The 22,273-nt window shown below is 50.9% G+C and overlaps 1 protein-coding gene across 7 annotated transcripts in view; it reads right to left on the bottom strand.

Annotated features, from left to right (window-relative positions):
- DAB2IP (DAB2 interacting protein) overlaps nucleotides 1-22,273 on the bottom strand; it is a 161,069-nt gene that overhangs the window by 100,187 nt on the left and 38,609 nt on the right. For 5 of the 7 annotated variants that reach the window (XM_081803501.1, XM_081803495.1, XM_081803491.1 and 2 more), the window contains exon 2: nucleotides 1,404-1,507. In XM_081803501.1, the coding sequence (XP_081659627.1) occupies nucleotides 1,404-1,439 (36 nt within the window). In that variant the 5' untranslated portion in view covers nucleotides 1,440-1,507. The other 2 variants (XM_081803496.1, XM_081803498.1) reach the window with 2 other exon arrangements.

The following is a 22,273-nucleotide window of genomic DNA, read 5'->3' as shown; positions in this document are numbered from 1 at the left end:
AGCCCAGCTTCCCAGCTTCACCCCCTACCCTGTCCTCCATACCCCTCAACTCCAGTCCCACCGAGCATTTTGCTGTTCCACAAACACACCAATTTCTCGCGTGCCTCTGTGCCTTTGCAGCTGTTCTTCCCCCTACCTGGAACTCCCTCTCTCACTGTCCCTGGAACTCCCTCTCTCACTGTCCCTGACTACCCAATTTCTACTGACCCTTCAAGACCCAGCTCCAAAGTCAGCCTCTGGGAGGAACAGCTGGTCACTCCTAGCTCACCCAGAGCCCTGATATCACACTCATGGGGACAGCCAGGCCTGTGCCCTCTCTGTTCCCTCTACCCAAAACCCTCTTCCCCCTGCTCCCCATAGCGCTGGCTCCTCATCCATTGGGCCTCAGCACAAATATCACCTCTCGACCACACCACCTCCAGGAAGCCTTCCTGGTTTTCTCTATCACAGCAGCCTGCTTTTCTTCACAGCACATAATCTGAACATCAGAATGTGAGCCCATAAGTTCAGGGGCTTTGTCTAGCTGGTGCTCTGGTGGCCAGCTTCTCCCACTCAGCCCCAGTCCCAAGAAAGAATGGGACACAGCTGGCCATATAAACTACTGAATGGATGGATGGATGCAAACGTCCACCTCCGCTATAGACCATGAGCTCCCAGGGGAAGAGACCGTGGCTACTACTTCTTCCTGCCTACTAATTCTCCGTGCCTCCAGTGGCTCACAGAGCTCCGGACCGAGAAGCACATGGTAACATGCTGGATGGGGAAGAAAAGAGATGCCAAACTGTGCGTGCTTGGCAAGGACACAGAGAGTCAGATGTTAAGGGTCACCGCGTTCTGTCTCCGTAAAGTTGTTTAGGTTTGTAAGAAAAAGGTGTATGCCAGCGGGACCACGAAAATCAATAGCTAAAGTATATATGCCATGTTTTGTCAATTCCAAGACATCATCAATTTTAAGATACAGCAATTCTTTTATGTGTCTCCAAGAGAGAAAAAAAAAAAACATAGCAATTAAATCATGACACACCACAGGCTGTAACATGAGAGATATTAACATGTAAAAATAAAAACGGTGCCATCCTAAGAGTCGAGGAAGCGCGGTGTGCGTGTGCGCACGTGGGCTGTGTTTATCTGGCCTCGCACTAGACTCTCTCTCCCCTGGCCAGCTTGCTCCAGGCCCCATGGCTGCAGAGCTGGCTGTCCTGTTTCTGCCCCCTCCCTCACAGGATGGGACCCCCACGTGGCCCCCAGGCTGAGCCACCGAGAGGGGAGCAGCTGAGTGATCGGATACCTAGAACGAGGGAGGCTGGATGCTCTCCCGGTCCGTGAGGCTCCAGGAAGGGGGCCCGTGGGGTCACAGAGCAGCACCCCTGGCCAGGTAGCGATGGTGACGCAGAGATAGTTACCGTGACCCGGAACGGAGTAGCAGCCGAGGGCTCCATGCTGGGGCTCTTCTCTGACAGGCTGCCGGGCAAACTGCGCCGGGAGCCTGGCCTTTCCTGGGGCGACTCTGTCAACAGAGGGAGAGAGAGCTTGGTGAGGACGGGCAATCGAAGCCACTCAGTCCGGCCCTCCTGTCATGCCCATCCTGGCCAGGACAGCAGGCAACTGGTCCCCATAAAATAGTACAGTCCCCGTGGAAAACAGTTTGGCGGTTCCCCCAGAAAGTGAAAGACAGAATTATCGCATGACCCGGCAATTCCACTCCTAGGTATATACCCCAAAACCTTGAAAACAGGGACACAGACACATACACAGACTTGTATGCAAATGTGTAAGGCAGCATTATTCCTAACAGCCAGAAGGTGGAAGCAAGCCAAGTGTCCATCCACAGATGAAAGGATGCATGCAGTGTGGGAGAGCCATACAACGGAATGTGGTTCCATCACAAAAAGGAACAAAAGTTCTGACACACGCTGCAATGTGGACAAACCTGGAAAACACGCTGAGCAACAAAAGCCAGACACAAATATTGTATGAGTCCACTTACATGAAACACCTAGAATCGGCGAATTCATAGAGATGGAAAGTAGACTGGAGGTAACCAGGGGCTGAGGGTGGGCGGGATGGAGGGGGTATGGCTTAATGATAGGAGTTTCTGTTTGGAGTGATGGGAAAGAGTGGGAAACAGTGGTGATGGTCGGACAACACATAACATACAGCACATAAATATACTCAATGCCATTAAATTGTACACTTAAAAATGATTCAAATGGCAAATTTTATGTAATATGCATATATACACCCCAATTTTTAAAAAGATTTTATTTATTTATTTGAGAGAGAGCAAGAGCACCGAGGGAGAGTGAGAGGGAGAAGCAGACTCCCCACTGAGCAGAGAGCCGGACGCAGGGCGCAATCCCAGGACCCCGAGATCAGGACCGGAGCTGAAGGCAGATGCCCAACTGACTGAGCCACCCAGGCATCCCACCCCAATTAAAAAAAAAAAGGTGTCCTAAAACCTGTACTTCAAGTCATATATCTTGTGACATAATGAGCTCCCTGTTACTGGAGGTATACAAGTAGTCCCTTCCAACATGAGAATCTGTGATCTCCAGGTTCTAATTCGGACCTTCTTTTCCAGAGGCCTTAAACTTGATGGAAGTGCAAGGGCTGGCTGTTCCCAGGATCAAGGGTAGCAGCCCGCTGGTTATTCTGTGCAGCCATGGGGGGCCCAGTGCAGCCACAGCATCCCACAGTTCAAGAGAAGCTGGAAATCTGAGTTTTTTAAAATATGAAATATTCTGATTTTTAAATGGTGACAGCTCATTTAAAACTCATGGCCATGATCTGAGCATGTCTGTTCAGAACCTCTCAGGTCAGTGCAAGCTGGTCGCTTTCCCAGCTGTTCCCTCACACCATGCTCGCCATGTTCAGCACTGGGTGCCTCTTTTCCAGGGCTCTGGCTGGGACCCCCCCACAGAGGTCTCTGGGCCCAAGCCCATCCTGCAGGCCCTGGAGGAGACGCTTGGCGACCCCTCTGTCCCCCGCTGTTGGCCCCCTTCTGGCTCCTACAGCGATAGCCTGGCCAAGCCTCCTATCAAAGTTCTCACATGGGGGGTGCTCAGGAAAGGCCTGTTGGTTCGCAAGGAAGAAAAAGGATAGGGCAGAGATTTCCCTGGTATGCGTGCACACACAGGCGTAGTCAGGCGCATGCCCAGCAAACACACAGGCACTTCCACATCTGTGCGTGTACCCACGCAGACTCATCCCCAGGGACATGTCCGTGTGAGGATGGGTGGACGTGTGCACCTGCACAGGACAGATGACCAGGAGCAGGCTTTCCCAGAAGGCAGAAGCGCTACTGGGGACAATGTCTACCCCTTCCAGTCCATTCCCTCATTGCAGCCAGATTGAACAGGGGTCTTCAGACGTGTGGAAGGCCAGAGTTGAGCCTGTCACCCCCCCCCAGGACGGGCTCCAGTACAGCAGGAAAGCCACGGGGATGGGCTTGGGCATGGCTGACCACCAGGCAGACCTAAGGCAGGGGTTGATACCAGGTCTGGATGTGCACTAGCCAGCCCTGGGCCACCTCCTCCAGAAAGGTTTCCTCCACTCGGCTCCTCCTCAGCCCAGTGACCGCGATCTCTGAGGGCCTCAGTGCCTTGCTTGTGGCGCTTCCTGCTGAGAACCTTCCACCCTCCCCCTCCACGGTCCCTGCTAGTCACACTCTAGGAGACACCCACTCTTTCTGGAGGTTTCCCTAGGAAATCTCTTCTTGTGCTCCCCAGTCTACCTTCACCTCTCTCCCCAACCCCCAGCACCCCACCCCCATCACCTCCACCTGGGTGTCCACCATAACCACTGTGTCCTACCCATGTGTGAGGCACTGTGCTCAGCTCCCAGAAGCCCCAAGAACTTCCCTCCCTCCCCCAGCACACACACACACACACACACACACAGAGCTCCATCAGCCCTTCCTGGGCAGGTGGGCCATCATGGCTTCAAGCAAGACATACATGGAGTCACCTGTAGGGCATGAGGAGCCCAGCAAGGCTGCCTCTCTTCTGAGACCAAGACTGATACTCCCCCCAACCTGTGCAGAATACTTCCTCTTGCCTCCTAGGTCTGAGCCAGGAGGCTCTCGGGGGTTGCTTGATCCAACCACCCATTTTACAGATGAGGAAACTGAGAGGAGAGGAAAGGAACTTGTCCATCAGTCACTAACCCAATAGGTCTAGAGCAAAGACACTCTCAGGTGCTCCCAAAATAGCCTTAAACTTCAATTCAGAAGCCCTGGCCATGCCCCATCCCTGTCAGAAGGCAGAAAGGCAGCAAGGGGGCTATAGGGCAGGAAAGGATAGGAGTCGGCTCTCCCTCCTGCATAGAGCGACCAGTTCTTCTCCCTGACCTCTGGAGCCTCCCGGCCAATGCCCAGCACAGGGCCCTGCCCTCCAGAGGAAACTGAAGGGGAACCTTTGTACCTTTCCAGGTAGCTTCTACTGGCCCCGGCTCTATTCTCCACTCTTCTCCACCCTGCCTTCTGTTCCAGTGGGCTGACCTGTGTGGCCCCCACCAACCGAGCTTCTGGGCCCCCCAGCTTCCATGGGGTTAGGCCAGCGCAGGGGTGGCAGGGGGGAACTGGTGCAGAGATCAGGGGAGGGAGAGTCGCCCAGGCTGGCTGCCTCCCTCCCTCCTTCCACTGACAGTCCCAGCTACTATCAAGATGAGCCTGTCTCCTGAGCCCTGGCCCACCTCCCCTCCCTAAGCCTCAGTAGATCATCCCTGGTTGTCACTAGCTCTGGGGTCCTGCACTCCTCCTCATGAATCCCCACACCCGCCCACACCTCAAATCATCCTAGCCTAAGTCCCATCTGCTTCCTGTGGGACCCTGACTGATCCACCAGGCGGGATCCCAGCTGCCCAAGACCCAGCCCCTCCTCCACGGAGGGGGAGGGACGGGGGTGGGCGGGGGGGCAGGCCAGGAAAGAAGCCGTGTGGTGCTCATGGTCCTCAGGGCAGGGTCCGGGCCGGATCAGGCTCTCTCCCCATCCGACACCCCAAATGGCTTTCCCAAGCCTGCCACAGGCTCAAAACACAAAGTTAACAATAACCTCGTGGATCACTGAGTTCTGAGCCAGCATCTCTCTACCTTCTCTTCATTACCATTTCCCCTGGAGAGGGGTCTTTTTAGACATTTTTTCCCTAGTTCCTCCCCCCATAAAACTTTAATACCACGTACCCAGTAGCTTATCTTCATGACCTGTACATATATTGGGCTTCATACAAAGAAAGAGTGAGAATTTTTTTTGCACCCTCCCTTCCAAGAACCAATTTTTTTCGCCCACTTGGAGCACTATCGCCCCCGCTGAGAAGGAAAGTTCTGGACCCATTCATATAGAATCCCCACATGACAACTTGGACAGCTGTGGTGAGCTCCATTTTCCAGATGAGGAGACTGAGTTCTCAGAGGCAAAAATGACTTCCTCTAAAGTTCCACCCGGTAGGAAGTAAGAGGGCATGCCGAAGCTCCTTAAATTGCCCCCCCAAACACACTGAGGACCTCACAGAAGGCTGAGGGTGCCTGGAGCCTGGGGCAGAGGGAGGAACGCAAGGCGGGCACTAGGAGACGGATTCAACCTGGCCTCTGCTGTGTGACTCCAGGCCAGCTCCTGATTTATCAGCAATCCAATGAGTCAGGGGGTTAGAGCAGTGACTGTCTCAGTCCTCAACTACCAAAACAAAAGCAAAGACAAAAAAACAAACCCTCTTTATTTTACAGAGGCAAAGAATAGGGAAAGTTGACCGCCTCCCCGCCATCCTCATTCTGCCTGCAGGGATTTAGCCTGAGTCCTTGACAAAAACACAGAAGCCTATGTCCTTTGATTTAGCAGTGCTTTTTTTCTAATTTGGGGAAGCAGACACTGGGAGGCTCAGGCCCTGTGCTCCCCAAAGGTCTAAGCAACACAGCTGGGTAAGTGACCTAACACTGTGCAGCATCCCTAGCCTTGGAGCACTGATCCAAGAGTCTCCCCTCAGCTCAGACTCCTTCTGTGACCTCCACATCACCTCGGGGCTCCCAACCTGCAAAACCAGGCCACAGGACGAGCCGATCCTGGATCCCCTTTCCACCACGAGGTCAAAAGAGTCTCCATTTTTCCCAGGAACGCCAGGCTGTCTTCCCACTCCTGGAAGCCACAGCCAGAGAAATGCATTTTAACCTTGATGTGTTTGCAAAAAAATAAATAAAATAAAATCGGTTTCATTCAAATGCTGCTGGCTTGGTTGCCATGGATACCACCTAATCATGAAGGATGACTGTTACGTGTTCCCATGGAAACACGGAGGCCTGAGAACATCCTGTAATTTCAGACAAGACACCAAATTTCAGTTGTCGGGTTGCACTGCCCAGATCTTAATGCTTAAAAACAGGGAAAGGCAGCAACCTCTAATATTGGTGTCAGGAGAAAAGAAGTCAGCACGAGTATAGAAAAAGGAGACAGGAGACAGGGGTGTATGTGTGTGCTGGACCTCAACGGTGACCAGGAAAATGCAAATTAAAACTACCAGATACCATCTCACACCGTTCAGATAGGCAAAAATAAAGAACAGTGACCCCGAATGTTGACAGGGATGTAGGGGACTCTTTCATCACTGCTGGTGGAGTAGAAGGGTCTGAAGAACAATTAGATCAGAGCTAGTGGAAACCGACACACACGCACGCGCTCTGGGACCAGAACGCCCTCCCCCCCACGTCCAGTCTAGAACGCTGCTTCATCCTTGCACATGGAGATCTGCACAAAGATGTCTCCTGCCACACTGTTTGTAGTAGCAAAATGTTGGGAGCAGCCTGGATGTCCACCAGTAGGGGAATGGGTGACCCCACCCCGGCACCCCGGGGCAGTCATTTGGCAGAATACGATACAGCAAGGAAGAGGGTATGATTTCGGGGACTCTGTTCACATGGCACACAATGACACTAGGAAGGACCCGATTCTATAAGATCCACATGAAGCATACCCAGAAACAAGGCGTTGAGTGAAAAAAGTACGTTGCCCAAGGAAATGGGGTGCGATCCCCTTACACACATTTTTGTACCAATGTTCGTAACATGCGTAATAGCCAAAAACCAGAAATAATCAAAACGTCCTTCAATAGGTGAATGGTGAAAATGTGGTCCATCCACCACAGTGTGTGAGGCTGAATAATGCCCCCCAAAGAAGTCCACACTTCTTCCTAATTCCCAGCGCCTGTGAATTGTTACATTACACAGAGACTCTGTGGACAGGATCAAGGTTAAGGAGATGGAAGTATATCCTGCATTATCCAGGGGAAAATAGTCTTAAATGCAGAAGAGGAAGCAGAAGGATGCAATGATGGAAGAGGCAGGAGACATTCTAAGCATGAAAGGAATGATAGAAGAAGAGATCACAAACCAAGAAATGTGGGTGACTTCTATCTTGAAACTGGGAACACCCTCCCGCTGACAGCCAGCAAGAAAACGGGACCTCAGCCCTACAATCACATGGAACTGAGTTCAGCCAATGAAATGGATTTTTCCCTAGAGCCTTTCGAAAAGAACTCAACCCGCTAACACCTCAATTTTAGTCCTGCAAGCCCATGACCCATGGCAGACTTCCGACCTACAGAACTGTAAGATGGCAGATCTGTGTTGTTTGAGCTGCTACGTTTTTTTAAGTTTATTTATTTTTCTTTTTAAGTACACTCTACACTCAACGTGGGGCTTGAACTCACGACCCTGAGATCATCTTCTGACTGAGCCAATCAGGTAGCCCTAAGCTGTTAAATTTTCATTTGTTGTGGCAATAAAAGGAAACAACACACATACCATGAAATGCTACACAACAATAAAAAAAAGAACGCACTATTGATAGATTTCCACAAATTTCCACAACTGGGGTGGATCTCAAGGGCATTATGTGGGGGGGGGGTAGCCAATATCAAAAGGCCACACAGAGTATGATTCCATTCATATGGCATTCTTAAAGTGGCAAAGTCCTAGAGATGGAAAAGAGATTAGCAGTTGCCAGGGCTTGGGGATGGTGGGGGGCAGGCAGGTGGGTATAGCTACAAAGGGGCAGTACGAGAGCTCTTCGTGGTGGTACAATAGTCTTGTGTCTTGATTGTGGTGGTGGTTACACAAATGTACACATGTAATAAAAATGGCACAGAACTGGGGCGCCTGGGTGGCTCAGTCGGTTAAGTGTCCGACGCTTGGTTTCGGCTCAGGTCATGATCTCGGGGTCATGGGATCGATCCCCGCCTGGGCTCCATGCTCAGCACAGAGTCTGCCTGTCCCTCTCTCTCTCCATATACATAAAATAAATAAATAACATCTTTTTAAAAACGGCACACAATTATACATATACACAGTACTAGTTTGCAGAAAAGAGTGGATGAAAGCAGCCCCTGGCATCCAGAATCCAACCTGGCATTCACAGCCGTGCCATGTTATTGTCCTTTTGGACATAAAGAATCTTCTACGGTACCAGCCTCAGACAAGTTCACCACGATAAAGTGAGACAAAACAAGGCCATTTCATAATTTTGTCTAAGCAACAGACAAAAGCCAAGTCACTGTGCCACCCACAAAATACCAAACACCCTCCTACCTTGGCTACAATGACTGACTGCTTCTTCCTTACAACGACCGCTTTATCTTCATGCTTGTCTCCCCTCCCTGAAGATACATTTGGAGATACCCCATCATAAAATTGCCCCGCTTTCTGACAGCAGCCAAGCTAGAGTGAACCCCACTTCCTTAGACATCCCCCAAAGCACTCCATCAAAGCCCAAATCCTATAGCAGGTTTTTTTCTACCATATTCGGACTGAGATGTCCTGTGGTTCCCAGTGGTGTATGTTCTCCCTCGCTGGCGTAACAAAAAATAAATCCAACTTGTCTAACTAGGCACGCTCCCAGGGGGTTTCTGGCTGGAGGGCATTGACGCTGGAGGATAATGTACTATAGTCACGTGAGACGTAACTATCAGGGGAAACCAGGTGAAGGGTACACGGAAGCCTCCCTGTACTCTTTTTGCAACTGCTTATATATCTGTGATGATTCCGAAGTGGAAAGTCAATAAATTGCCTATTTGAAATACATGGAATCATATCTGTGTGTAAATAATTGAGATTTTCCATCCCAAGAAACTAACTGCAGAAATATATTGGTATCCAGTGTTACCTAACAGAGAGAGGAGCTAGCGATCCAGAGGTAAGAGGCACAGAAATATGAACCTCACCGCACAGGCTTACCCTAGACTCTTTAGGCTGAAGTACATTTGTTGTCTGTGTGATTAAACTGATACGAGGTTTTACCTTCTGTTTGTGTGTGTGTGTGCACAAACTCGTATAGAAAAAAGGCATAAACCGTTCTCGAAACATTATCATCAGAGGTTCTCTCTGAAGAAGGGGATGGGCTATGGGTGGAAACAGATGACTGCATCATTAACTGAATGAAGAATAATTCAGAGTTCCAAAAACTAACAGTAAAATTAAACATAAAAAGTGGTATGATGATTCAGTACGAATTGGGCCCCCCTGAACACATAGGAAAGGAAGAGAAAAACACAACCAGAAAACAAAACCAATAAATCAGAAACAGCGGTCCAAATGACCAGACAGCTACAGAGAGTGGCTCAGGAAGAGTCCAAAAAGTGGACCTAGGAAGAAACCAGTGGGTGAGGGAATACGGCTCCCCATCCTGGAGTGCCAAAAGACTGGTCCCCACCCCCCCACACCCCCCTCCACGGGAGTGGCCAGGTAAACAGCAGGAAGAGCCAAAGGTAAAATCACCATGGCAACAGGCCATGGAATCTTCACATTGTTAGAACTTTCCAGACGCAGCAGTCCAACTATGATGGCTCTGTGTCTATCTTTGTGTGCGTTAATGAAGCACATCCGCACTGTTATTATCTGCTTGTAACAGTGAGCTAAATAAAGAGTGAGTTTGCCAAAATATTGCACTGATAAGTTGGTAGGTCTCCCGCCTCCCACTGCGCACTTTTTCCAGTTCAGTTTTTGGTCACCTGTCTTTGGGAGAAGGAGGACAGGTGTTCCTCAGAGATTACTAAGCCTTAGCCACCTGCAGTAGGCAGAAAAATGGGCCCCAAGGAGCCCACGTCTCAATCCCTAGAACCTCTGAATATGTCACCTGTCTGGTAAAAAGGGACTCTGCAGACGAGATTAAGTCAAGAATCCTGAGATGGGGAGTTTACCTTGGACTACCTGGTGGGCCTGATGTAATCCCAAGCAGAAGGAGTCAGGAGGAGTGTCAGAGAAGGCAGAGCTGGTGCCGTGGTGAAGGGAGCAAGGGGGGGTGGGGGGCATGGGTCAAAGACTTCTAGAACCTGGCAAAGGCCAGGAGACTGACTCTCCCCTAGAGCCTCTAGGAGGAATACTGTCCTGCCGACACCTTGATTCTAGCGCCCAGGGACACTGCTTTCAGACTTCCGACCTCCAGGACTGTAAGATAATAAATCTGTGTTGTGTTAAGACACTGAATTTATGGTCATCTGTTACAGTAGCAACAGGAAACCAATACAGTCACTGATAAAAGCACAGCTTACTCTAATTACATTAAAGTGAAGATAGAGGGATAGCGCCGTCAGATCGTTGGCCGATTTAGGACAGCGGACACTCAAGGTCTCCCATCTCTCGCTTACAGCTGCTTTAAAAAAGGAGACGAGCTTCCTTCTAGAGAGACAATATTCTTCACCATATATAATGTAAGCCTCTTTCTTTCTCCACAATGCACTTGTTATCAAACGACACACGTGATAACCACGAGAGTATAAGGTACGTTTGCTGGTTATGTTGCAATATAACTTAGAGATGTTTTCACATCTGTGCCTGGAGAACATTTCATCTTTTCGTACTCAGCACTCTGTGTATTTATCCTCAGTATAGATACTATTTACATCAATCATACATCTCTAGGGTATATAAGTCCTAATGATAGCACTCCAGAGGGAACCATGATTATCCAAACCTAAATATTCTGATGTATTATTAGATTCATCCTATTTTTTCATTTCATTCAGAAAATGTAAGCTATTTCTTTTTTCTTCAAAATTCAACCTCAGAACCTAATGTTCTGCATTTTTGTTTAAAAACTGTATTATTAAATTAGTACATGGCTATATAACAGCCTTCATTTTTTTCCTCAACAAATTAAAATGGGCATAAAGCTTTAAGTGTGTATATATTGATTTTTACATATAACTTGAAAACTCCCTTTACCTTTCTGTACTCGACAACTTGGAATTCAAATTCTAAATGATCTCCCAGCTTCTAACTTAATGGTTTAATGCTAAAGCAAACTGAATTTCAGTTCTTTGTGTAATTTTTAGCCTGCGAAACAGCTGACCCCCTAGATTGTATATCATACCCTATAAGGGACATGAAGCTGTAATTTGGAAAAACAACAGAGCGATCATTTATGTTCTAGAACAGACCATCTGTGACCGCCCTAGGAACTTGGGGGGAAAGGGGACCAATGGAGACATGAAGCTCCTGCTACCTGTTGTGCAGAATCCTTTGTCTCTGACCCTGGGGTCTCCTATATTCTGCCCATGAAACTACCAGGCTAGGCTCTTAGTTTGCAAGTAGGGTAACATTGCCACCCTGCATGGTAATTAACAAAGAGCATCAAAACTACTTAGGAATACATTTAATAAAAGGGGTACAAGACTGGGGCGCCTGGGTGGCTCAGTAGGTTAAGCGACTGTCTTTGGCTCAGGTCATGATCCTGGGGTCCTGGGATCGAGCCCCGCTTTGGACTCTCTGCTCAGCAAGAGCCTGCTTCTCCCTCTCCCTCTGCCTGCTGCTCTGCCTACTTGTGGTCTCTCTCTCTGTCTCTCTGTCAAATAAATAAATAAAATCTTTAAAAAAAAAAAAAGAGGTACAAGACTAATAGCTAAAAATATATCACTGAGAGACTTTGTAAAAAATCTAAATAAATGAAGAGATACACCATGTTCAAGGATTGGGAAGACTCCGTGTTGTTAAGATGGATTTCTCCCAAACCCATCTACAGAGTCAATGTGATCCCAATCAAAATCCTAGCAGGCTTTCTGAAGACAATGACAAGCTCAATTGTAAATTTAGGTGGCAAAGCAAAGGACCGAGAAGAGCCAAACAATCTAGAGTAAGAAGAAACAGGTTGGGAGACTTACATTACTTGGTTTCAAGGCATAGTTTATAGTCTCGAAACAGAGCTAAAGTAATCAAGACAGCATGGTATTAGCATTAGGACACAGATCAATGGAAGAGAAGAGCATGCAGAAACAGACCACACATAGATGGTCAATTGATTTTTGGAAAAAAGGTGCAAAGGTAAATTGATGGTGTGAAAGATAGTTTTTTCAACAAATAGCACTAGAACTGGATATCTGTATGTAATAAAAACGGACCATCAGGAAATGTAGAGAAACAGATCTGGGGATGGTGACTGTGCGGGTGTGGGGAAGGGAAGGAGTCCTAAAGCCATGGAACTGTGATAACCCATTGTCTTTCAAGTGGAATTGGGATCAGAATTCAAGTTGCCGTTAAGTTCAGGACGTGGTTCAGAGTCAGGGGAGGGTACCCACGGTTCCTGGGGGTGGCCACATCTGCTGAGAGAGGGGCACGTCCAGGGCACCCATCCCCACCCACCCAGAGCATTTGGTGGGGGGCACAGCAACTCTCCAGAGGGGCCACGGAGGGGTCAGGCTGCTGGCACTCAGGAGGTGGAGGGAAGAGCCAAGGAGATGCGTTGTTCTCACTTAGATCCCAGGAGGGGCCTCTCCGAAAGCAGAGTGCGGGGGTCTGCTCCCTGGCCCCTGGCTGGCCTCAGCAGCCGTCCAAGTGAAGTCCTGCAAACTTCCCAGCATCTGTAGACACTGTAATCAGCTCTTCCTGAGGCCCTCTCCTCGAGCCCCTTCACAATTGCCTTGACAATTCATGCTTCCTATTCCTCACCCTGACGTGCACCTAACTTTCAAAGAATTCCCAGTCTTCCAGAAAACTCTGGATTCCTTGGTCACTCCAAGGACTCAGGAACTGGCCTGAAGACTCCTCTTGTCCCCAAGTCTCTTTCCTCCTTTGCTTTTCTGAGGATTTCTAGGAACTTGGGTCTGCGGCGTTTCTATTCCCGAGCTTCCCCCTGCGGCCCTTTGCTCCTGGGGTCCTGGGATCGAGCCCCGCTTTGGACTCTCTGCTCAGCAAGAGCCTGCTTCTCCCTCTCCCTCTGCCTGCTGCTCTGCCTACTTGTGGTCTCTCTCTCTGTCTCTCTGGGCTACCGGAGTTCGGGAAAGGGAGGGGGTCCCAGGTGTGGGCATGTGTGCAGTGTCTCCACATCCATCTCTTCTTTGAAACAATGCCATAGTACACATTTTGAAGCCTTTGCAAATGTAGGAAAAACATAAAAGCACAGTTGCGCAGGACGCACCCTGTCTTCAGGAGGCTGGCTCTCCCTGGGAAGAGGACAGGGCTCTTTAGCCATACCCCATGGGTAGGCAAATTTTTCCCATAAAGGGCCAGAGAGCAAATATTTTAGGCTTCTCTCGACTACTCAACTTCTGCCAAAGTGGCCCGAAAACAGCCACAGACAATATGTACTTTGAAAAAGCATGGCTGTGTTCCAGTGAACTTTACTTATGGACATGGAGATGTGAATTTCATAGAATGTTCACATTATAAAACATCATTCCTCTTTTGACTTTCGTCTCAACCACTGAAAAAAGCTATTCCTCGCGCCCAGGTCATACAGAAACAGGTGGCTGGCTGGGTTTGGCCTATGGCCTGTATTTTGTTGGCCCCTGCTGTACCCGAATCATTTTATTTCTAGGAAAAAAAAGAGAAAAAGAAAAGAGAAGGAAGGAGAAGCAATAGGACCATGTTACCATTTGTTAATCTGAGAAGTGAATACATGGGTGTCTGCAATTTTTTTCCCCATACTTCCTATATTTTCAAATATTTTAATTTTTTAATTTTTTTTAAAGATTTTATTTATTTATTTGACAGAGAGAGACACAGCGAGAGAGGGAACACAAGCAGGGGGAGTGGGAGAGGGAGAAGCAGGCTCGCCGCTGAGCAGGGAGCCCAAAGCCGGGCTCGATCCCAGGACCCTGGGACCATGAACTGAGCCGAAGGCAGACGCTTAACGACTGAGCCACCCAGGGGCCCCTCAAATACTTTAGAATTTTTTTAAAATTCTCTCCCCCCACCTCTGGCTTGTGCTCTCTCTCTCTCTCTTGCTCGCTCTCTTTCTCTCAAACAAATGAGTAAAAATCTTTAAAAAAAAAATTCAAGAACAGGAAAAAACCTGGAAGTAACCCCCAAATGCTCCCCCCCAGATGCTTATCACTGGGTGCTGGGATTAAAGATGATTTTTTACTTTCTTCTCTTCTAATATGGATATTTATTGCTTTTGTAATCCTGGGAGTTGGGTGAGGAGGAGAAACACCCATATGAACATTATTTTTTTTTTTAAGGAGGAGATAGAGGGGGTTAGCCCATAACTGGTGGTCTCCCCTGGGGACCATTGATAACTCAGGAACTGCTTCCATAACATCTCTAGGAGGGGCTTCCCAGGCCCCCAGCCCCAGCGCTGTCTGTTGGGGCAGGACAGGGAGCTATAGCCTGGGTCCTCTGAAGCTCAGGGCGCCATCCCAGGACAACTCAGAGGCTGCTACTGCTGGGGGAGGGTGGTTGGAGCAGGTCCCTAGACACTAGTGGATCTGTGACTGCAGAGACAGTTCACGGGAAACCCAAGCTTCTCTCGGACCTCCACCCCCACCGAACTTCTCCAGCTGTCCGGTTCTGCACACCACACTCCATCCCCCAACCTCCACCCCTGCCCCCCGTCTGCAGCATCAAGAGCCAGAGCAGGCTTGTCAGCCATGTCCACAGCTCTGCTGGCTTCCAACCCACTCCAAGGGCTCCCACTCGCCTAGATCTTTCCAAAGGCTGTATGCCACCTCCCTCTTGCTGGACCTCTCTCTCCTGAGTGCCAGGCTCCCATCAATTTGGAATTTCAGGAACCCATTCCATTTTCATACATAAAAACAACATGGTAGCATAATATGGAAATGGGCAACGATAGGACCTCTGACCTCTTGTCTTGCCAAATACAACATTAAAACAATTATCACCATCCTGCATCTCATCAAAGGAATGTTCTAACCCCCAAAAGAGTCCAAAAACCATCATCTCAGAATAAAGAAAAGCAACAAAGATGGATTACACTGAAATGGATGTCATGGGCAACTCACTGCATTGGCCTTACTTTTCATATTTTGCTGTCGGTCAGGGAGTAAATGTGGGCAGTCTGTCCAGCGCTGGTCCTCACATGGGGATGGCATCCCCTGTACCACCTCCTCCAACCTTGTCAGCTTCTCTCAACTTGCCCTCTGCTTCCCCGGACCCCACACCTATTGGCCTCCCCCAGGATTCTCCAGGAAGCAGGAATGACCTCCTTGCTGGGCCTCCAAAACTTGCATCACATCTGAGTCTTTTGGGATACCACCTCCCCCATTCCCCCAAACTGGTCCAGTCCTTCTCCCCTTCTCCCAGCTCAGACCCATTGCCTCCTCCTTCTGGACAGCCAACACCATCACCTCTGTTTGCGGACACCCACTCTCCCCCCACCCCCTCCCTGTACCGCACCAATCTAGCCTGCCGGCTGCTAAAAATCATATTCCCAAATCACAGCTCTGGTAAGCAAAGTGAGGGTTAAACATCCTGGACTCTGCCCCTCAGGAGCTGGGTAAAGCTGAGCAAGTACTTAACCCGTCCGCAGACTCAGTTTTTCTCATCTGCAAAATGAAGCAGATCAGAGTAACTGGGAGAATGAGGATTTAATAAAATGATGCATTTAAAGGGCTTAGCAGAGCCCCTGGCACGCTGGAAGTCATTGTTATAATTACCATTATTTTCAGAATCTTTCCTTCGACTCCCTGTGGCTAGCTAGGGGGAGTGCCAACCTCTTGGCTCACCGTTCAAGGCCCTAACTAACCTCCTGGTCACGTCATCTGCTGACCGATTCCAGCAGACCTTCCCCCAGGCTCAGCTCCCTGAGGGTGGAGACTGGCTCTCTCCTCCACGGCAGCCCCTGGCACAGGGTTTGCAAACAGGAGGCGGCTCATTAAAGCTCTGCTGCTCTGAACAAGTACAAGTGACATTTGCAGCAGCCTCTGGGGGAAGAGATGCCAAGGAACCATCTGGGATGGTTCCGATCCCCATAGGCATCACATTTTATTTCTAGATCAGTCCTAATAAAGGTGCAATTAACCCCTCAGGCTTTGGATGAACAGATAATGACAATTCACCCAGCTTATAATAATACTCTATGCTGTGTCACACCTCGTTGCTAGAAGGGCTTCTGAGCCCAGAGACATTTAGTCACTTGTCTGAGATCACACAGCATTTATGATGCAGTCAGGACTCCGGCCCTGGCCACACTCCTGAGCCAAACCCGGTCCCCAGAACAGAAGTATAAATGGATAGGAAACTATTTTTTCCTAAGCTTCTCCCTAACCAATGTATTGGTTTCCAATCTCTACAAACCCCCCACCCCAAGAGGGACAGCAAGAAGGAGCACCATCTCTGGCTGCCCGGCTCCTCTGGCCCCTCTCCTTCCCCTCCCCTCTGCTCCCTCATCGACAGGGGCTAAGGGGAGGGGACAGAACCTCACAGCCCCACAGTTTCCTCCCCATCCTCCCTGCACTCTGCCTTTTTCATCTCATAGCCGTGTCAACTCATCACCTCTAAGGGCCAAGAAAAAAGAAAGAACATGGCCCAGATGCAGGAAGTGCTCTCCTGCCTGTCAGGGAGACAAGAAGAGGCAAAGAAAAGCTAACAAAGCTTCTAAAAGCAAAATCCCCAAACCACCTCTCGGGCACCCAGCAGCTGTCAAAGTCAACACAGGAACCCGGCAAAGGGGGGGGGGAACCCATCCCAAATGCACCCCAGGCAGCTGTGGAGTCGGGGATTCATAGGCCAAGCGCGGCTGCCTTTCCAAGGGCGTCATGGGGCGTCCTCGGCAGGCTCGCCTTTTCCGCTCATGTACAGGTGGGTCTGTCTAGACTGCAGAACCAAGCCGGTCTTTTCTGAGTACCGAGGCTCCTGGGCTGCTTTTTTGTTGTTGTTGTTTCATTCTCATTATTTGGAGGGCTATTGAGATTCCCCTCGATTCCTTATTTATGCAGTCAGAGGAAATCACAGCACAGAGAGCCGCTTCCAAACTCAAGGCCACGTGGGCCAATTTCAGATGGATAATTAAATATTGAACAAACGCTGAAATGCCTCTGCTGGATCGGGATGGCTAAAAATAACCACCCTGCCACTCCATGCCATAACCACCCTGCCACTCGGCGTGGCATCTCGCCTGCTCATTCTCAAATCCCTCCTCCCAGCAACTGTCAAACACAGCCTTGGTGGGGGGGTGTGCTGGGGGAAGGGTGAGGGGTTGGGGGACTGGGGGGCTGTGGGGGCTGGGGACTGACTGCCCAAATTCCCACTCAACACAAAACAAAACTTCAGCTCCTGGCGAGCTCCGAATGTTCCTGACCAGGAAATACTCTCCCTTTCCTGACATTTAAACCAAGCGGCCTCAAGAGGAAGGTGCTGGAGAAGTTATCACAGCTGTTGCTTTTCCTTTTAAAAACAGTCAAAAGGCTTCATGTCATTTCTAAGCAAAACGCGTATGGGATGTGAGCGTGTCGGCAACGGGTTACACAAGAGCTCAACCCCATCCCCTCCCCCAGGAAGACCCAACGAGGAGCCCAGCTGCCTCAGTTTCCCTCTCTGCGCTACCCTTGGGAAAAGCAACAAACACAACCAACATGGAAATAGAATGCCAGAGTCAGAATTCCAGACCTGGGTCTCTCATTAACTCCTTTCCATAACCTTGAGCGAGTGGCCTTGGCTCTGCAGGTCTCGGTTTCCCCCGCTGTCCAGGGGAACAGTTAGCCCGGGTGCTGGAGGTGCAAGAGGCCCCGCCAACCCGGGGCCCAGCAGCGGCTGAGCAAAGCAGCCTCCGGCCCCTCATCCCACCAGGTTTCCGTAAGCACAGACTGCAGCGGGGCAGAGACTGGGCAGCAGACCTGACCTGCTGAGCTCAAGAGGGCATTCCCGTGTCCTCCGCATCCCACCAACTCCAGAAAAGAGGAAGCCCTGGGCTCCTGGGCCCGGTTCTGAGTGTAAGTGGGCTTTGGAGTCTAGTGGCCTCGTTTTGGACCTTGCCTCGTTCAGCCAATTACTTTACCAAGCTCAGTTTCCTAATCCGACAAAGGGAAGTGATAATAAGGACCCCTACCTCCTTAGGAGGGTTGAGGGGTCGAAATAAGATATGACATGATCAGGCAAAGCTCTTGGCACCGGGCCTGACACACATTCAGCCATTATCTTCCTTGTTATTGAAGGTGAAGCCAGGAACACAAAGGCTAAGAGACTGACATTCCGGTAGATTAACTGGGACCTCTGGCCTCCCTCAAGGACCTAGATAGCTCTGGGGAGTGGGCCTCAAGCTGTCTGCCTGTCTTCAGGGACCTCATACAAGGGGACCCTGAACCCTTAGCACAAAGAGCCTTGGTGAAGAGACAGGGCTGAGGCTGTTTGACCTGTGACCATCCCAGGGAAAGCACATGGTTGGCAGAACACAAATGAGAGCAGGATACAGGGGTGGGGGTGGGGGTGATACTGGACCTAGGGGATCACCTGAATGGTCCCAGGCAGGCAGATGAGCCAATCGGGAAGACTGACCCCCCACAGATGCCAACAGAATCATTCCCCTGCCTCCCTCCCAAGTTATGGCCAGGATTTGGGGAGATGATGGCCAAGAACACTTGGTAGAGTCATTGACTGTGAAAATCAGATAGGAGGAGGAGGCCTTATCAAAGCCAAGGCCTGACCTCAGAAAGATCTGCCTGCCCACAGAATAGCGAGGTGGTGCATTTATCAGCTCAGGATCTGGAGTCTTGCAGAACTGGGCTCCAGCATTTCTGAGCTGTGTGATGCTGGACGAGGCTCCCACTCTTTGGGCTGCGGCTTCCTCCCCCATAAAATGAGGACAACACCAGTATCCATCTCCCAAGGTTGTAATGAACATTAAATGAGATAAGGCAAGTACAAAATTAAGTTCACTGTTGGGCACTGAGAAAGCACTCAACAAACAAAAGCCATTTTAACTTTATTACAGGCCATGAAAGGGAGTGAGCCTCCCAGCTCCTGGGGTATGTAAGGACCAGGAGGGCCTGCAGAAGCTGGGGTTAAGCCCCAAAGGAGGGATTGTGTCTCAGCAGGAACAAATGAAGAGATGAGGCAGGAAAAGATAAATGTACAATTTCAGAGGTTGCAACCAAGTTGGGGGCAGAGAGTTGGGCCTTGGGCTCTTGGGGGTACATTTGAAGATGGGGGGCAAGGGGACAAAAGATACAACCAGCCCCCACCCTCAGGGGCTTGCCAGCCCACAGGGCATCTCGGCAAGTCTCAGTGAAGCCAGGGTCCGTATGGAGTGGTCCCAGCCCCTGTCCTTCCCTATGGGGGCACACAGGCCCTTCCCTAGCCATCACTCCCAACTGGGAAGCAGCTGTGACAAACCAGCACCCTCCCGAACCATGTCACCATCTTCCTGGGGGCCAGCAGCCCTGGGTTCCACACCTAGTTCTAGGAAGGTCCTTCTGCGCCTCAGTGTCCTCATCTTGACCAGGGATTGGATCACTCAGCTGCCACGTCTAAGCACCGGGAGGGGACCATCCCCTCAGGAGGTCAGCCCCAGTCTTCCTGGGTACCACCACCACTCTTGTCTGCATTCCTCCAAGTGTGCTGGGGTGTTCCTGGGAAATCCTTCCAGAGGGCTCCTCAGACAGACTCCAGCACACCCTGAAAGGAAAGGGGCCTGGGGATAGGGGAGAGGGATCACACAGCCACCAAAATATAGGGCCATACAATGGGGCTATGTATGGATGTGGAGGAGGAACCGACCATCTCAGGAGAATATATCCACCAAGTCCCCAGCGTGCAGGTGGGTTAGGGTTAGCACCTGAAAAAACTCGGGTGAAAACAGAACGAAAAGAATCAGAGCCTCCGATGAGTATGCGTATGGGCATTCCAGGTCTCCTGACCTGTCAGTCAGCAGAGCATAAGTCCTGCTTGACAGAGGGGGAACCTGAGGCCCTGGGAGGGGCCCAGAGTCACACAACCAGTCACACAACCAGCTCATTGCTGAGCTGGGAGCTGAACCTGTCTCCCACTAACTATGGCTCTGTACCCCCAAAAGGGCTCTGTGCCCCCGTGAACCTCAACAAGTCAGCCTCCTCAACCATCTGGGGGCTTGGGGAGGGCTTGCAGCATGTGCCATTAATCTCCATGTGCCCCCAGTGCCCAGGCTGGAGCCCAGCACATAGTAGGTGCTCAAGACATGTTTGCTAGTTGGGTAAATGGGCCAGACCTTATCTGGAGTGAGGGGAAAACCTGTATTTCCTCCCAGCAGCCCTGGGGGGACAGATAAGTCAGACAGACAGACAAAACTTTTCTTGACCTGGGGTAGGGGGAGGTGGGAAGGCACCTTGGCTGATGACACTCTACTGGGGACAGGCCCCCCTCATATCCATACCTAGCCTTCAAGTGGACTTAGGGTCACAAAGCTCAATGTGAAATGGCCAGATGACCCTTGCCATCTAAAGGTCACTGTCTCCACCCTGCTTCTGGTCATTGTCAATGGCAGGTCTCACTCTGCCTATTCCTCGGATGGGGAGATCGGGGCCCCGAGAAGGAAGAGCCCTGCTTAGTGCCCCGCTTTGCTCAAAGCCCAGGGGGGTGGGGCGGGACTGTGGACACTGTCCGTCACTTGCAGCCCTGGGCAAGGACCAAGTCCTGCTCTCAAGTCCACAGGGAGCCCCCTGCCACCACTCCAGGGGGCTGTGGGGGCAATGGACAGGGGGCTTCCTCAGAGGTGGCAGCCTGGCCACAGCCCTCTCCAAGGCCCGGCCGGCTGTGCACCTGCCTCCAGCCAACTCTTCCCTGCACTCTTCTGTTTCTGGACAAACACACTCCCCCGGAGTTCTCAGTCACTGTCCTTCCTCGCTAGTGACAGAGGCCAGAATGGGTGTGGAGCAAGGGGCGTGGGTGATCGGGGCTGGGGTGCTAGATACCACCCCCTCTTCTGGGGTCTGATGTCAGCACTATGGGACCAAGCCCCCACGCAGATGGGGAGACTGTGCCGCCCGAGGTCAGCAGGGACCCGCCCAAGGCCACAGGGTGGTTCCCCCCACGTGAGTTGCCACCTAGGTTGGGGCACTGGCCTCAGGAAGAGGGGTGGCCCTGGGGGCAGAGGCCAGGATCTGGGGGTTTAGTGGAGGGAGAGATCAGTGGCTGCTCTAGGCGGGCAAGGGGCCCCCAGCCTCCACCTTTCACCCTGCCAGGCAGCTCTCATGCCCATGCATGACTCCCCATCACTCAAGCCCAAACTACTGCTCCCCACTATCCCCCCTCCCAAGCCCTTCCCCTCCTCCACCCCAGGATGAACTCTCTCTACAACGCCCAAGACATTTTCCTTCTCCCTGTTTTTCCAGACTGTTCCTCTGCCCAGAGTAAGAACACCAACAGCTCCTGCTCAACTCTGGCCCAAGTGCCAGACAACACAGGCTTCTAGCTTTCTGTGCACTTGCTCTCACCCGTAAAGGACCCTGCCATCACTACACCTGTCACTACACCCATTTACCAGACGAGGCCAAAGCGAGGTAACTGGCCCAAGGACAGTTCTGTGCAGAGCTGGGGCTTGAACACACATCTGACTCAACCACTCCCTCTGCTGTCCAAATGTCACTTCCTCTGCGAAGCTCTCCCTGATTTCCCCAGATGTAACTTCAGTGACAGTCTCCTCCCCACTCCCTGCAGGCTTTGAGCTCCTTCAAGGCTGCGACACAAAGCAGGGGCTCCTGCACAGGAGGGGCCTGGAAGCTGGGGCGCAGGTGACCGCTGGACACATTGTCTCCTGCCCACTCAGCTGAGCAGGAGGGGGACTTCCGTTTCTCTCTGAGCATCTGCAGTCAGGAACAGAAGGGCACGGAGGTGCAGAGGAGGTCATGCAGGGCATCTGCAAGGAGAGGGGAGGGGTGGAGGCCTCAGGGTGTCCTGAGCATTACTGGGCATTTGTACAACTCCCATTTCTCAAAGCATGAACCCATTTCCTCACTGAGTCCTACCAGTCCTGCTAGCCCCCTTTACAGCTCAAGAAACTTTGGCTCAGAAAAGAGAAGTGGCTTGCCCAAAGTCTCAGTGCTCAAACCCAGATCTCTAGTCTCTCAGGCTAAGCATGGAATGGGGCGGCGG

Source organism: Leptonychotes weddellii, chromosome 14 (genome assembly GCF_054177405.1).
Source record: "Leptonychotes weddellii isolate Sample4059 chromosome 14, ASM5417740v2, whole genome shotgun sequence".
In the NCBI taxonomy this organism is placed as follows: domain Eukaryota; kingdom Metazoa; phylum Chordata; class Mammalia; order Carnivora; family Phocidae; genus Leptonychotes; species Leptonychotes weddellii.
Note: the sequence above shows the minus strand (reverse complement) of the source record. Positions and strands in the feature narration are given on the sequence as shown.